The sequence below is a fragment of the Pezoporus flaviventris genome, unplaced genomic scaffold (genome assembly GCF_033815535.1).
Source record: "Pezoporus flaviventris isolate CSIRO_AGI_PZ_B2104156 unplaced genomic scaffold, CSIRO_AGI_Pfla_v1 ptg000005l, whole genome shotgun sequence".
NCBI lineage: Eukaryota > Metazoa > Chordata > Aves > Psittaciformes > Psittacidae > Pezoporus > Pezoporus flaviventris.
This window is the reverse complement of record NW_026892553.1, coordinates 11662654-11679955: the sequence shown is the minus strand read 5'-3', so window position 1 is coordinate 11679955 and position 17302 is coordinate 11662654. Positions and strand designations below refer to the sequence as shown.

The 17302-nt window shown below is 41.7% G+C and overlaps 1 protein-coding gene across 3 annotated transcripts; it reads right to left on the bottom strand.

Moving 5' to 3' along the window:
• Positions 1-465: 465 nt before the first annotated feature.
• LONRF3 (LON peptidase N-terminal domain and ring finger 3) lies at positions 466-16519 on the bottom strand. Of its 3 annotated transcripts, XM_061446041.1 has the most exons (12): positions 15852-16517; positions 14743-14861; positions 14066-14188; positions 11742-11897; positions 10081-10324; positions 9306-9396; positions 6174-6288; positions 5630-5751; positions 4842-5000; positions 3641-3803; positions 2659-2808; positions 466-1942 (listed from the first exon to the last, which is right to left on the bottom strand). In XM_061446041.1, exons 1-12 carry the CDS (start codon positions 16483-16485, stop codon positions 1784-1786), a joined length of 2235 nt encoding a protein of 744 aa, XP_061302025.1. In that variant the 5' UTR covers positions 16486-16517; the 3' UTR covers positions 466-1783. The 3 variants fall into 3 exon arrangements, with proteins under 3 accessions (XP_061302025.1, XP_061302026.1, XP_061302027.1); XM_061446042.1 differs by lacking the exon at positions 11742-11897 and having other exon boundaries at positions 15852-16518; XM_061446043.1 differs by lacking the exons at positions 466-1942; positions 2659-2808 and adding an exon at positions 3284-3438 and having other exon boundaries at positions 15852-16519.
• Between the last annotated feature and the right edge of the window lie 783 nt (positions 16520-17302).

The window sequence follows — 17302 nt, the reverse complement described above, 5'->3', positions numbered from 1 at the left end:
AATTCTACTGCATTTTTTTCATAAAGGCATGGAATGGCAAAGAGTGCTCTCCTGGGTGAAATAAAGACATTTGTAGCATTCCATAACATTCTCAATTCATTCTGTTTTTGCCACTGAAAAGGAAAACAGTAGCTTAGAACAAAAGGCCCAGTTCTGCTCACACTCAAATCAGTGAGAAGTCAAAAGTCAGATGGAGGCAAGATCAGTTCCAGAAAGTGGTGCACTGAAAGCAATAAAAACAGCAAAACAAGTATATGAACTATTGATTTAAAACAGGATGAAAATCAAACCCAAGATACTTCCTGTTCTCATTTCTGCTCTGTTTTTTACCTTCTTTATAGCTGGAAGTAATCACACTAAAATTCACTTGTTTTTCTTGAGAGCTAATTATCAGCAACACTACCCAATCTCATAAGAGAAACGCAGTGGCTGGGTAGAGATTTGAAGCTAACAGAAACCTGAAGATTGGGGTGAAATAAATAGCATTTATTACAACATAATCCTTCTCATGTGACAAAAATCTGCCCTCTGAGTCCTACAGTTCAAAATAACTCCCCCCACCCGCCACATATACACACTCCAAAGCCAAATCCCACCAAACAATTATGAGAAATAAAACTGATGTTAACAGCAACAAGAGTTAAAAAAAAAATTAAAAATTAAAAAATAAAATTAAAAAAAATTATGTAGTAGCCTACGATGAAATGATACCAATAACTTCCAGTTTTCTTTAGGAGAAGCCACTCCCCATATATTGTGGCTCTTTCTTCACAGCTGATTGTAGCCATTATCCATTCTTCAAGAGAGTTCAGACATAAAGTTAACTCCAAGTTATTCTCTGTTCTGTGAAAACTCAGGGATAGATCCTTCTGTCACCACTACAGCAAATCCCCACTGACATCAAGACTTGAATATTCTCAAGCACTTCAATACTCATGCTTAAGGTTAAGCATGTGCTTGACTGTTTTGTGATACCAGGAACCCAGTGGCAAGCGTAGGATCAAGATCCAACAACTGTGCCTGAAATATCTCAGACATAATCTGTGTATTCAAAGACTTTATGGCAGGCTGTTTCAAGGGGAAAAAAATCCTTCTTAAGCTACAGTAGAACTGGGGGTAAGTAGAAAAACATTCATTATTTGAACACAAATATCTGAAAAATTATCAAAGCAGTTGCTTGTATACTGCTAGAATCAACATTTTGCCCCAGTCATAAATACAGGGTAAAAACACTATAAATAAATAGAGCAGCTCACTTTCCTTTAGAGAATGAACACATAAATAATATACATTTTGAAACAAAAAATCATATTGCAAAAATAAATTATCAAACGGAAGTTGTGAACATTATTTTATACAATGTTATATAAAACCTGAACCATTTGGAATAAAAGACTTTGCAGTTCACTGAAATAATGCATTAACATTATTATTTCTGCTTCACATTAAACTGCAGTTTATCCTTTATCCACTAAAAAAAATAATAAATAAAAACCTCTTAAGCTTTTTAAAAGGTTTATGGCAAACAAGATCACTTTTTGTTCTATCACATTTGTTATTAATTTAGCAGTGCAGTGATTGAGTAATCATCTCAGAGTTCCAAATGGAAACTACTGAAGTATCCATAAACATCCCTTGCTCTTTATAACTCATTTTCTTTCACACTGAAGCTTGAAACATCCTGACACTCAAATCTGTAAGACATTATTGCAGTTAGATGAAGTTACAAGAGACAGTCTACAGTCAAGTACTGTGGGAGACTTCACAGCTCTCCTTCTCACCATCACCGTGATCTTGTACGAGACATGAATGTAAGGACACGTCTGATGCCATTCAAGCGGTCTTTGAGGGATTTCATGGCAAGGAAAGGAAGCTGAGCTCTGTTCTCGAGTGGAAGGACAGCTAGGACCCACCAGCACCATGCTGGCCCGTTAGGATTAGCCTGTGGTAAGGGACGGGGGGGAGAGGGAAACAAAGTTAGGATGCACGGAGGTGGTTAAGTCTTGTTTTAACACAGTATTTTGATAGCAATGTAGCTAACAGATCATTTCTTTGCCAACCTAATGGCTTGTGATTACAGGTTGGCCTGAAACAAATTACAACCAACTTACACCTTTCCTAAAAATAGGATGTTGAAGACGAAAGCTTTTTCTATCTATCTGCATTTCTATTTCTAGCAATAGTTTATAGGTTAGGCCTTCTAGATTTTTTTTAATGTATTTTGTTCCCATATTATTATTGACCCAGTTCCTTGGGATTCCTGCCTCCTTTCTTCATGCTTTATGACACTACTGTATATTCACTTTATCTTATAATCTGTTATTTTAGGATCCCTACTATTTGCAGTCCTTGTTTCCTCTTGCCTGTTTTCTCTCAGTCATGTAATTGGGGAAATGGAGTAGGCAAAAAGGCATTTAAGTCTCCTGGAATTAATAAAGTCAGGTCAGTAGTCTCAGGAAGTTACCAACATTAAATATGAGCATTTTGTTCACAACTGTGGTACCACTGGTGCTTGGCAACATACCATAGATACTTAGCTTATGCAGGATAAATTAAAAGTATTCATTTTTTCATCTTAAAACACAGAGCCTCCCAGTTTATCGGATATCCCTGCTATTTCTGTCTCTTAAAGTTACATAAGCCACTGATTCTGGGTACCTGTGGGTCAGGATCCTTAGCTGGCATTGGACCAAAATGACTGAGAATTCGACTTTTGAGTGCTTGCTTGAGGGAGTTAAACCACAGATATGCCTGATCATAGACAGAATCATGGAGAACAAGTAATGCAGCATACTCTTGTCCTTGCACCTGAAATGAGTAAAGAGAAGAGGAGGGTTACTGTTGGTTCAGTCTGCAAGTTGGGGAAGGCACAACACTGATTTTTAGGAATTTCTGGAGTGGATAGAGAAAATAAAGAAAAATAACGGCAAGAGTTCTGGGATGGATCCAAATAGCGAGGCTGGTGTCCCCCATTCTGCTTCCTCCCCATTTCCCCACCATCAAATCCTTCACCTTCTTACCCTATAGTCTAAACCAAAGATACCTATTTGCAGAACAAGCGCTTTCTTGATTGCTATGTAAAAAACACTTCACAGAAACATCACAGTACACAGAAGATTATGCAAAGCTTTGTGTTTGTAATATTAGCAGCTCCTCAGAGTAGACATTTTATCTTCCCATTGTACACTAAAGCTCATACTTCACCCAGAATATTCTGACTGACTACAGTCATTCTTTTTAAGAAAGAATGAATATAAGTAATTTTGAAGGTGTAGTGGATCCAATCCTGCTCCTTCTATATTAATGGGAGTTTTCTAATCAGCTTCCATGCAAATAGAGGCAGGTTCTCCCAACCCCCTTATAAACCACAGTTATTATGTCTAGGAGAGAGGTAAAGTTTCATCCTGGATTCATGTAATTCTGTTTTCTGCTAAAAACCTCTAGGAAAAACACTCTCAGTATATGGGCAGTGTGTGTGCATGCTTGTGGTAACTCTTATGTTTCCCATATTTAAACATGAGCAGCTAATAAATACCAGAAATTTGTTTTACTAGAAACTGTTCTACAAAAGTAAGAACTCACTGAAAACAGGTGCTTAAATTTCACATGTAACACAGTTTAAATGAAATATTTCATTTACCTTTTGATCCTCAATGTACTCAATATCAGCTGTGTTATAGCCATCACGCTGGCTGTGCTGTATCACTTTAAATCTTCTTTTGCCGATGCTGTCTACAACAGAGCGACCATCAGCAAAGAATTCCACATTTCTTATCTCCAGAATGCAGCCATAATCTGCAAACCTATTGAAATCAGAACAAAAGCAAGTAAACAAGTCTTATTTCTCTCCACCCTTAGCTCCACAGAACTGCCATACAGCCAGTCCCTACCACAAAGGTATTTACCAGTGTCAGCTCATTTCTATTGTTCCTAGTACTGACCTGCTGCAGTTCAAATTATTCCACAATTGTTTTCAAAACTATCAGGAAGATTCAGGCTGTCTAATCTGATTAACACTAACTGCATGTTGTGGAAGACAGGGAACATCTTATAAAACTGAAAGGTATCCAGCTTCAACACACTTTCTCTGTAATCCTGATAGGTTCAATTTGTGAAAAACAAGTGCAGTTCAGAATACTAGAATTGTGGAAGGACTATAAAATCTGTAAAGAAAAACTTTTTCTCACGATTTCAGCAGATTAGACTTTGTAGGTGTGTTTTGTGTACCTCAAACTTTTTATGGCGTATACATACCCTGTAGGTATACACTATAAGGGAGGAAAGCTGAACAGAGACAGGCATTAAGATCAAATTACTTAAGACTGACTGTAAATGGCTCAATGTAAATGCTCAGCCAGTCCTTATGAAGGTCCTGTTGTACGTACCCCTGCAGCTTCTGCTATATTCAGAACAGTGAGGATATAATGTATCCCAATAGCTTAGCTGTTCTTTTCATAATTTAAAAAAACCTAACCCTACCAAACACCTTAATGCCCTTCAATTTGATTTCTTGTGCCAAAGCACCCAACAGATTTCAAAACAGTAGAAAATACACTTCACTTTTCATGTATTACAAGAGATCTGCAGCTCAACTTTCTACAATACACACTAGCTATGTGTGTTACAAGAAAATTGGGCAGTCATATTAGTCAGAATCTAAGTAGTCAAGAGAGAAACTCAAGTCTTCTCCATGTCTCTAACTGGCATGATTAAGAAGAAGCTTTCTCTACTGGAAAACCATCACATATATTATAGCCATGGACTTTTCTGCACTTCTCAAAAGAGACTTGCTCCACACTAAGTAGGGTACATCACATAGTCCAAGCATGCGGCTCACTCACCCTTTTACAGGGTCACTGATGCACATTCCAAACTGTTTGGTGCCAGTCTCCATGCACCTTCGAATCATCAGGCGATAACATGGCTCAAAGATGTGCAAAGGGCATGGGACTGTGGGATAAGCCATTGTGCAGACAAATATGGGAACATTCTTGTTTAGGCTATAAAAAAGACAAATCAGATATGACATTTACCAAACTACTAATAAGGTATAAAATACATTTTATGCAATAACATTGTTTAAAATGATGATATCTTTAAATAGAGATTAAAACATCTTTAGAATAAAACTCTTAATGGAGTAAGTAAAAGCTAAAATGTTTTTTTTCCCATTAATCAAGTAGATAGTATGGAAAGTGATATACAACTTACTAGCAGAAGAGTTTTTAGTTACGCTTTCTGGGTTTGGTAGTGAAAGAATTAATGCATCTGTATTCTTACCTTTTTAATCCCATTTCTTCCCTGCCTAGTACATTCCAACCCCCAGCCTGTGAGACTTCCACTTACTGTCTCACTCTGTGGCTTTTGTGGAGGCCACTGAAAGCAACCACATTGCTTTATAGTCTATTTACTTCTGGATTTCTCCTCTTTATTGTTCAGCACAGGCTCAGTTTTTATGATAACTCAAAGCACAGTTTCACCTGGACCCTTGTTCTTTTTGAAATGACATGATACCAAGAAAGAAGCTCCTTTGTCAGCATCTTAAGTTGTGTTCTACAGTAGCAGGAGCCATTCCCCAGTTAACAGCAGTATTATTGGAGATTGGAATTTACATAAATGGATTACATACTTGGAAAGCTCTGCTATTTCCTCTTCATAAATCTTTCTTCTTTCAGTGAGTTCCTCTGGAAGGTATCTAGCTATTAACTCCTCCATTAATACTGTTTTACAGTATTTCCTCATAGCCAAGCACTGCAGAAAACACACACAAGCAATTAGAAATAACGTGTGGCATTTTGAGTGTATGGTGCCTATGCACAAGGTAGCGTCTGTTAGCTCCATTTTTTACGTCTATAGCAAATCAAATTGATTTTTTAAGCTAACAATGCTACTGAAGACTTGTTTATTGGACTACTGGGCATTTGAATACTTTATTGAACTATTGAACGTTATGGGCATTTCTGAGGAAATTTGGGAAGTAACAATACCTACAGATTTTCTACGAACAGGTGTGGCCCTAAGGCTTGAGCAGGGGAGACTATCCATGCTTTGTAAGTCATAAGAGCATTTAAAGTCAAAGTCTTATATTTCTTTTTAGTTAGGAAATATCAAAGGTTTCTGAATATTTCCTGTCACCCTTGAATTTACGTTCAGAGAAATCCAAGCATCATTACCTCCGAGAGCCCTTCCTTGCACAGGGGACATTTTGGGTTGTGATCTAGGCATCTCTCAAGACATTTGAGACAGAAGGTGTGTCCACAAGGTGTAGTGACAGGTTCATAGAAGAGCCTGGATTGGAAAATCCAAAACCAAAACAATAATATTGTGTACCAAAATAAAGAAGCTGCTACCAAAAAAGCTGTATTCATTCTCCAGTTTAACTGCTCCAGGGATAAAGTTATTCCTTGCTTTTTGTTTCTTCAATCAACTCTTGAATTTACTCAGCTTATACTTTCTTATTGCTACCTGATGTCAAAACCAGCTCATGAACTCTGATTTCAGTGAATGCGAGAGAATATTGTCATTAGCTTCCAATAAGCCAGGATTTAATTTTCCTTTATGTGAGCGATAAATAGAAGCAGAAGTTGACTTTTTCTAATGAAATTGAGCAATACTTGCACAACTATTACTGTGGAAATCATGTGATTACTCATATGTGTAGAGCTAAGTACAAAATAGCTATTTGCAGTAATAGCCCACATAAGTGATTGCAATAAACTGTTATTGCCAACTCTAATGTGGACTTGGAAAGCAGTTTTGTTGCAATAGACAGGTTTTAACCTTCAAACAACCGCTTTTCTGGAGCATCAGTGATACTAGGCTCCTGTTCCATCTAGAAAAGTATTTCAATATACAAGACCAGGTCTTCAATGTATCATGATATCTAATCTTTACCTATTTCAAGTACCTCTGTGACACTTATCTTCATATAAGGGTTTTTTACTTATTATTATGTTTATGTGCTAACGGAATGTGGTGTTTCCTTGCCAGTAAGTACCTTAAAGAGATGCAAATAATATGGATTTTTTTTCATAGAAAGTGTTTGATACTAGGAAATAGGTTGTTCGGCATATACTGTATTTTACAACATACTAGCTTTTAAGGTCTCAAATATTAGTCTAATTTTAAGTGAACTTACAAGTTTACTGTAAAATATTACAGTTTGTCAAAATAGTACACTGAGTCCTGTTACACATTTGGGTTTATGTATGTAGGATTTCACATTTATTAGCATCTATTATGAGTGTAATCAAGAACATAACTGGCTCCTAACAAGATTGTCAGTTTATATTGCAATTTGACTTGTTTAATTGAAAATCCTTAGTAATTGTTTTATGAAGGGAAACTTCATTGCACCAAGGCTCCCTTATTGCTTTCAACTATGTAAAATACTGAATTCTACAATATGTTTCAGTAAGCACTGGTTTGCACATGTAATTTCATAGTCACTTACTGGATATGAAATGTTAGCATAAAGACAAGCAAGTCCTGTTGAAATGTGTGATTCTGCTCTAAGTCTCTCAAAAGCCAGCAGCAGCTTCTTCCTAATGACTCTAAAGGGACCTGGACCAAGCCTCATGACTTGCAGAAAGAAACACCATACACCAAGATTTCTCATGACATCATTTAAGCTACTGTAACAGCAGAAACTAAATAATCACTCCTGCTGAGTAATGCTCCCTCATTCTTCCACCAGTGCACTGCTTTGAGTATTACTTTTTATCTTCCGCTTGCTGCTGGAGTGAATGTAGATCAATAACATTTTAGCCACTGTCAGACAAATAGGTTAATAACAGCTCTTGCAGTTAATTGTGAATAGGTCAGTAGGTTACTAGGTAATTAGTCCAAAGTATCTTAGGATCCAAATCCCCAAAATACCTCTGAAGAACACAGCAGGAAACAATTATAATCAATCTGCATTAATAGCAAGGAAAAGATCTTGTGACACTTGCCTTAGCACAAGCCTTCATTATTGAAGCGATGTTACAAAGCTAACATCCTCCTAGATGCAAGGTCTGTATTTGTGATTGCAATTACAGATCAGCATCGCCATCCTCTATATTGTAAGCTCAAGGATTGCCAATTCCCTAATTCCTTTACAAATGCATTGTAGTCTGGCTGTTTCTGATTTAACATAGAGGATGAAGAAGTCGGGCTAATTAATTTTATTTAAAACATCTGAAAAATGCTTTGTTGACAAAATGATCATAAACATGCAGGCTCACTAAATCAGCTAAGACTAATTCTGTGGCTTTCTGTTAGGGGAAAGTTTTGCTCTTAGCAGTATCAATTGTTTTGACAGCTATATAAACTCTCAGCTCACTTTTCAGCTGTAAGCAGAGGGAGGGGGGCAGAGCCAATTTATTCCAAGCAGAACCAAATCAAACACAATAGCTGTTTCAATTTGCCTGAGATAAATGGAAGATGTCCCCCACTTCCTGCATACCAACAACCAACCAAGCAACTCCACATTTCTCAAAGCACAGGCCTGTCTGCTGTTAAGAATTTAAAATATAGTGCAAATCTAACCTAAACATACATTATTGATAAATCTGGGTAATGAAAGCTACAGACCTAAGCTACACTCCCTGCAGAAGTCAAGATCCCTGTGAAAAACCTTTCCAGTGTTTCCAAGTCAGTTAACAAAACCCCACGTGCATATTTTCCAAAGTTAAAATGTGTTTTACAAACAAGTAGTAAAATAGATGTAGTTGAAAACTACTGGTTTTATCAAGTCGTTGCTGTCCCCAAGGACAACTGATGACTAGAAGAGATCACGAAGCAAATGGATCAATGGCCTTGGTAAACAAAGGAGCACATCTCTTAAGTAATAAAAGAAAAACATGCTCTTGTTTGCTTGCAAGATTCTCCTACTGCAATACTAGCAACATAGTATTTTACATGCAAATGTGGAATATTCATTGGATGTGGTCTCTTCAGCTATTTTGAACTTTATATAACATCATGCAGGGCTGTACAGACTTCAGAGGACAAACTGGTTTTGTGCACTATGTGTGTCAGCGGGTGGCCACGTGTAAGTGATGAGAGGAAATCTTTCAGAGACCTTCACTAACAGACATAACCCTCATGTGCCCTTTCCTAAACAATCACTAGCCTAGAAGAGATCAAGACGTTCCTATTCATCAAGTGTTGATGAACAGGTCTAGAAATGCCATAGCAATTACAATAAAAACTAATTTCATGACAAAGGGAAAAATTACCAAGTAAACTAGAAAATCTCTAGGTCATAAAAGGGAAAGAGAGACAGCTTAAAAGCTAGACATCCATGAGAAAACAACAGATACCTCATACATAGGGAGCAGTCCAAATCTGATGGATCCACAAATTCAAATGGAGTATGTTGTCCAGCACCGTTTCCCTTAGTATCAACTGTATCTATCAATAACAGAAAACATATTACAGTGTAATTGAGCAGAAGTATGGTAAACACAGTGGTATTCTGTGTAACTACAAGCAGCAGCCAATACTTAAATCTGTGTTGTATACACTTGCAAGTTACTGAACCATTAAGCATCATTACAGTAATTTCTACGCAAAGCATCAAGTTCAGCCTTGGCACAAATCAGCATACCTTCTCTTCATTTTGGTGGCATTATACCCACTTACAGAGGGCTGAATTTAGCCTTGCATTAACAATTCATGTCAAACCATTTTTTTCATTGGTGTTGGAAGTGAGATACATTCTTCTGTCCTACCATTGTAAACATATCCTACAGCATGAAAACAAGGCCAGATATCAGCAACAAACAACTTGTGCTTTTAAGCAAACTTTTTTCAGTGATGCAGAAAGTGCTAAGACCACGTGTGACACTCATATTCCTTAAAAGATTCAGATCTCTGATGAGGAACGAACATCGGCAGACCCGAACTTCTTACCCGCTTTTAGACTATTTTTTGTTTTTAATGTACACAAAAATTCCGCGTGCTGCCCTGATTAGACTAAAGGGAAAACGCACAAAGCCAAAGTGCAATTTGGACCCTCTTCCTCTAATTTGTATAAAAGCAAAATTTCTACTGATTGCATGCCATGAAACTTACCCTGTAAGCAAACAAACATACCTTTCTTCATCACTTTGCAGGGGAGCTCAGCATTTCGCATCTCCTCCGAGCAGCACTTCCTTTTCAAGAGGCTGCACTTGTCAGAAATGAGGAAGGTAGATTCCGGCATGGAGGTGAGTTTGTTCTCCTCCTGCGAGCAGTCCTTTTTGCTCTCTGTAATTTGTATAGATTTCCTCAAACTACCAGAAGTAGTTACGTTTGGTTCCTCTTGAATGGAAAAACCTTTTTTCTGTTCCACATTTACCTGTGTGAAGAGAGGTCTGACATTGGACTAATCTTACAACAACTTGGTAAGGAAAAAGCCCCAAACCTATTACAAGTCTTTAACATTATGGATCACCAGGAAGGACTTTGTAGGTCAAGAAGCAACAGTTTGAGAATTATTGTCAGGGCCTGCTTGTAATGGAGGGGAAAAAAAAAGGCAAACTATTAGCTCTCCCCACCCATCCTAACCCCACCATGGCACTGAATATTTTCAGCCTTTATGTACGGCTTTATAGCTTGGTCATGAAACTTGATTCAGGCAGAAATGTGGCCAGATCTCAGGCTAAACATTGTTATCCCTTAACCTATGGGGAAATGCATATTGCGTATAACATAATGATGGTATCAAGTATCAAAAACAACCAAAACAATGTGAATTTATTTTAAGGAAGCAGTATAAACACACAAAATTTGTAACAGAAAAAATGCACAGAGCTTCCTTTAGCAAGTCAGATTTATTCTGCAAAGGCTAAAATGAGGAGACTTCATCCTGTTAAGGCTACAGAACAATCCGGAGCAGCCATTATACAGGACATCCCCTATCAGCTTGTCACATCAACTCCCCAGGTGAACCCAAAAGTAGATACTATGGATAGTGATCAGAAGCTGTGGCAATGTGTAACACGCAGAAAGATGAGTGACCTGTCCCTCATTAAGGGGTCATACAAAAGGATTTCTTGTCAGAATGTCCTAATAGCCTTTCCAGAAGGCAAAGTCACCGAGTGTTCTTATCAGTCTCAACAAGGCTGCTCAAAACCTGCCATTTTCGTTTGTGAGGACTAGTGAAGTTTTCTCCCACATCTATATGCATATATGTGTATATGCCAAACCTATCCCCAAAGTTCAGATGTCAGTGAAGCAAAAGTGGTCCTTACGAACCCATGGATGCCAACCTCTACAGCCATCTACAAAACTTCGGCTATGAAACCAAACTTACAGAGCAGCTAATACATCTTATATGGCTTTAGAATAATCTCTAAGCAGTGTACAGAATCTGAAGGCAGGATAGTTTTGCCACTGACATCATCAATTATAGTTGAAGCTGAAACCCCAGATTTTAGCATTTCACAGCTTTGGAGGGTATCTCAATCCAGTCTTCAGAGGCCCTTTCCCACTGCCAACTACTTGGAAGAGCTAAAGACAGTTACAGGACTAGAACCCACTCAATTCTGGCATAAATATTACCAGTACTACACCAGAGGACTTCTACTAAAGAAAAAGAAGCCAGATAAGGAGACTTCAGTAAGTCAACACTTTCTTGTAATCTTCTGAAACTCGGTAAAAATCTGAGAAAATGTATCCTCCTGTCTCCCATAGGCGAAAAAGGAGAGAAGGCTTCCCAATGTGAACATAAAACACACACGAATTAAGAACCACACATCAGACTTGGTTTTTACCTTGAGCAACCTCTGTAGGTTATGGCTGGTGCCTCCAGATCCCACTGAATTTAGGAGATTCCCCTTTAATCTAGAGTGATGTGACAACAGCTGCAGGATATCGGGTAAGTGTTCCTGAGCATTTCCCGGGATGAGTGAAAACAAACTAAGTAGAAGCTGTGATATAAAACAGAATACTTCACTGCTTAGTTCCTTCCTTGCAACCTCAAATGAAAAAGCAAGTAAAGGAAGAACTGAAAGAAGCATCCTTGATTTTGTTAAAACCATTTAAAGAGCCCTTTAGACAAGGGTAAGAACAAAAAGTGCAAGAGCTAATGCAATATAGGCTGAACAGACAGCAAGAGACATTTTCAGAATTAAATAAGCCCATAAAGTTATTAACCATTCTGGGATGTGACACCCACATGTCTTTGTCCTCTTTGTCGTGCAGGCCATAAGCTCACCAGAAATTACTAACATCCATCTTAAACATGTTTTTTGCTGCACCTCAGAAGCTTTCACTGGGGTTTATTAGTACAGAGAGCACTCATCTCACAGGCTTAATCCAAGTTCAGTGAAGTAAACGTCTCTGATATTGTAAATTGCAGCTGTTTTTAATTCACTTACATGAGGAAACAGGAAAATGTCGGCAGGAGAAAAACACTACTTCTTCATTCTATCAGAAAATAAGTGCATTCGTTTTGAGTAGCACCCTGTAGCCAGTTGTATGGCATAGCCTCTCAGATGATTGTTTAAGGAAAGAAGCAGTGCTGAATGGAAGATTTACACTCCCCAAACTACTTTCAACATGCTGAGGTGATCCTGCTGATTCCTGAGGAAGCCACATGACAGCAAAGGTACCTTTTTAAAGCCAAAAAGGATTCCACAGGATCACACTGTGTCAAAACTAACATGGACAGTTAATACCAGCAGAAAATCACAGCTGCACACCAAGAATTTGGTAAAATGTAGCATTTCATTGTTATGCAAATGGCCTTGGAAGTGACCCAGTAGAACCATGGATGAACTCTGTCTGATGAGTGCTGTCATAAAAAGCCTATTTTTTTCCTCAGAGCCCCAATGCTCAGAAGTGAGGTGTCTTGGATAAGGCTATTTGGAGTCAGAAATTAGAAACACATTTGTTTGTTCCTGCTCTTTTTGCTCAAGTGCACAGGAACTCTCCCAGCGTGACTGTGAGAACAAACCATGACACAATGACAGTGAAAGCTGCATGGAACCTACCAGGAAAAAACCCAACCAACCAAAACTCCCAAGTATCTGTGACAAGGACCCCACAGGAGATGGAAATCTCAACCATATGCAAAAATGAGATAAAAATTTGATTGGTCTACAGCCATCCAGGCTATATTCTCTGTTTCCTTCATGAACAGTGCTTTACTGTAAGAATTCTACCATGCTTTCAGAAAGCTTTATTTATTGCAGCACACAGAACCCTCAAAGTTCCTATCCCACCAATGATGGAGAAAAGCCTGAATGCACTGCCATAAAAGAAAATTCCGTACAAGGAAAATAGCACATTACATTTTATTACCATAAACTATCCCTGTGACACTGAGGCTTTTACCTATGACAACAACAAAAAAAAAAGGCTAAATGTCAAAAACACTGATTCACAGGAAATCAGAGATTTGAGGGGCTGCAAAACAAAGTAGTCTTCACAAAAGCTGCTGGAGAATCCACACACCACATTTTAGGGTGTTACTGTAAGAAGTCTCACTGCAGATCCATTTTGTTGCTTATTTAGCATTAATTATTAGCAATCTTTAAAAGCTATCTTAAACCAGCTCTTCTTTCCTTTCATGCTTCCTTTCTGCTTCCTTTCATGCCTCCTTCACACACTGATCCTGGGTGCAGTACCACTGGCAGTAGGAAGAGAGCTGCTGCTCCCAAGTGGAGTTTGAAGGGTGCTGCGTGTTGCATTCTGCCAGTCAATGGCCTGATACAACATTCCACAGCAACCCCTCCTCTGCTGCACTGTCACTGGTGAGACATGGCCACACTAGGAAACAGATTAAAAATTCAACGTAGAGAAACACAACAGTCTGTGGGTGAGTTATTAACAAAATCAGTCTTACTTCAAATTTGGCAATGCTAACACCGTGAGTAATTGTTTCCACACAGTGTCTGCTGAGTATGTTTTCTTGCTACCTCTCTATCTTCAAGCAATATACAACTCAAATCTTAACAACAGTCGGGATACACGTCTCCATACAGCTTTTTGCAGTAATGACAGAGAAGGGAAAAGAGAAGAAAAAAAAATTATCCTCCTTTATGAAATGCCACTGAACACAGGAACACAGCTCCGGATGATCTAGGGAACTCACCTTTTGTGCCTCAGACTTGGCAGTCTTGTTCCCAGTATCTAGAGCAAGGCAGAACAGAAACTCTCTTAAAGCTTCTTCTGTTTTCCCTAGATTAGCTAGTGCTTGTCCTTTCCTTAGGTGACCCTGCAACGAAACACATCCATAGTTGGCACCTTTGGTCATGAGAACGTGCACTAAAGCCAAGGTGAAGTTACAAAAGATCTTTCCAGAGAAGAAAAAGTTAGGCAGGGGAATCACTATAAACGTCTCTTATACCACGACACCATCAGTGCTTGGGTTTTTAACTTACAGGAAGAACTAGGATATTCTCTAACTCTCAAGTATGCTCTCAGAGCACTTGAGCCAAACTGACCTTGGAGAAATCTACTTCCCCAAATTAATCTCTTAAATTTATCATTACATCCTTATATAATGATGCAAGCACAGCATGGGATTTTTGGAGAGTGCTCACAAACTCGAGATTCATGCAGGTCAAAGACAATAGTCTCAGTTTATCCTCTAGGATTATCACTGTTTTCCTGCGCCCCAGAAGTATCACAGCTGAATGCCTGCAAGTCACAGGAAGCCAAGAAGTGACAGGATGTAAAGCCTCACTCCAGTCCAGCTGTCTGACCATTCTAATAGGCTTCTATCCAGGTCAAATCAAGGTTTTAAGTACAGCTGGAGTCAGGACTTACTTTCAACCAGTATGGCTGGAGTCTGCACGCTGTTTCTGCATCATGAAGCGCATTTTCACAAGCTTTCAAAGTCGAGTTAATCTGGGACCGGTTGCTGTAGAGCAAGTGGTCATTTGGAGCTGTAAGAAACAGGAAAATAGGTTGATGGAAGCAAGTTAAAAATCAGTTACATAAACTTTATTCTTTTTTTTGGGTTCTAAGTTGTAAAAACCTACAAAATACACTTTTTTTTTTTTAATAACTACGTACTAAATGAAAACCTCTTTGGGTAACTCCAGACAAGACGTCAGCTATGCCTTATATAACTGCAGGGAACATTGCATAAATAAACCACGAGACGCTCACACAATAAATTACCAGCTCTGACTGAGGATCAGATGGGTGATAGAAACACACAAGAGACATTCCAATAGGAATGCTGTCCTGCTGTAGAGAGGAGTTTCAACATTTTTAGCATCAAAGTTTTCAAGTAATATGTGAGGATCTTTTCATGCCAAAGCTCAACACAGGAAAACAAGTGTAACTATAGGAATGGGGTAATGCTATGACAGTGTGGGTGAAGCGATCTGCTGGTTACACACAGTGTGTTGTAGCATCAAGACACAGTATGTACCAGATTAAGGCTGTACACTCTTTCAGAACACTCAATAATTGAGCGCTTACCGGTAATACCTCGACTTTAATTTCCACTTACTATGGGCTGGGTTACAGCTGTCTTTCCTCAAACTATACGAAAACGATCGCACCAGAAGTTTTCCCCACACAGCCCCTGCGGCAGTTCACCGGTCACGGGCGGCCACGGGGAACCGCGTGCCAGCCGGGACCACCCCCCCCGTGCCCTGCGGCCGCTGTCCCCGGGCCCCGCCGGTTACACAACGGCCGGACCGCGGGCTCCGGCTTACGCAACCGCTGCTCTCCTGACCCAGTTCCACCGCGGGCCGGGGAGCCCCTGCCCCTCCCGGGGCTGCCCCTAGCCTCCCCGCCGCCCGTCCGCCCAGCACCCGGCCCAGCACCGCGGGGACTCAGCGGGAGCTTGGCCCTGGCCGGAGGAAACTTGTCCCGGGAAGCGCGTCCCCCGGAGGCCGGCGTCGGGCTGTGGGTGCCGTTACCTAAGCTGACCGCTTCGTTGTACTTCTGCAGGGCTGCTTGCAGCTTCTTCTCCTTGTAGAGGAGGTTCCCTTCGTGCCTGAGCTGCGAAGCCTTCACTTGGCAGGGAAACCACTTGGCCAGCAGGTTGCTGAGGATGACATTGACCCGCGGGAGCTGCCCGGGCGCCGCGCCGCCCTCCTCCTCCTTGCACAGGACGCAGCGGGACTCTGCCGCTCGGTCCCTCTCCAGGCACTTTTTGCAGAACGTGTGTCCGCAAGGCAAGGAAACGGGCTCGAAGAGGAAGCCCTGGCATTTGCGGCACCTGAAGACGTCCCACTCGCGGGGCTGCGGGGGGCCGCTCCCGGCGGCTGGCAGCCCCTCTTTGATCCGGACGCTCTGCGCCAGGCACTCCACCAGCTTCTCCAGCTGCTCGGCGCGCAGCTGCTGGTGCCGGGACGCCAGCTGGTACAGCGGCAGCGCTTCGTGCAGGCGCCCACCGAACGCCAGCGCGTCGGCGCGCCCCAGCAGCACCTGCCACTCGGGCCCCAGGCCGCCGCCCGACAGCTCCAAGTTCTGTGCCTGCAGAGCCCCAGCCGCCAGCTGCAGCACCAGCGGCGGCTCCGGACGCTGCTGCGGCGGCAGGTGGGAGCCCATGGCCGCGGCGGCTCTAGCGGTGCGGGGCGGCGGGGAGCGGAGGGGGCGCGGGCGCGGCACGGCCCCACCGGCCCATGCTGCTGCCGCCCCGCGCCGGGAGCGCCCCGCGCCGCCGCCGCTTATATAAAGGCGGGCACGTGACGCCGGGCAGCGGCGCTCATTGGGCAGCGCCCGCAGGTTGTTACAAAACCAGGCGGTTTTGTAACGCGCCCACAGCGGCCCCGGCCCCGCTCCTGCTCCGCTGAGGGGCCCGCCCGCCGGCCCGCACCGGAGCGGGCTCCGCAGCCACAGCCGAGGTCCTGCAGGGGCAGGGGGAGCCGGCGCTGCCCCCGGAGCGGGCTGTCGGGCCCGGCCCGGTCTGGGGAGGGGTCGCCCTGTCAGCGCGGGCGCCCTGTGAGGGGTTGAGGCCGGTGTGAGCCCCGTGAGGTGCGGGAATGGCTCCGCCCCGGCGCCGCCCGCTCCGGTAGGTGTCAGGCACGGTCCCTCCTCGTCCGGGTTCTGGGTTGGGCAGGGCCGTGCTGAGGTGAAACCCCGATGGGAACCGCTTCCCGCCGGACAGCTGGAAAGTTACGTTTGACCCGTTGGGTTACGGTGACATGGCGGCGAGAAACTCAGTTCGGTCCCGGGTTTGGCATCTTGATAGTTACGGTAGTGCAAAATAAGTAACAGTTCAAACCGATTTGGAAAAAAAGCACTAATACCATTTCCTGCTAGAACTGGAATTTTAAAGGCTGTAGTGAGACAGATAATAACTCTACTGAAGAGAATCTGCGTAGTTGTGAAGCTGTTCTGATGTCGGGTACTTGTGTTTTTAGGA

What these genes read in the sequence shown, in the direction of transcription:
- LONRF3 (XM_061446041.1), bottom strand. Translation starts at nt 16,485, where the DNA reads ATGGGCTCCCACCTGCCGCCGCAGCAGCGTCCGGAGCCGCCGCTGGTG. An exon ending in ATCAGTGACCCTGTAAAAGG is followed by an intron (nt 3,804 to 4,841) that starts GTGAGTGAGCCG and finishes TGATTTCAATAG; the next exon opens with GTTTGCAGATTATGGCTGCA. An exon ending in AGTACATTGAGGATCAAAAG is followed by an intron (nt 2,809 to 3,640) that starts GTAAATGAAATA and finishes TACTCATTTCAG; the next exon opens with GTGCAAGGACAAGAGTATGC.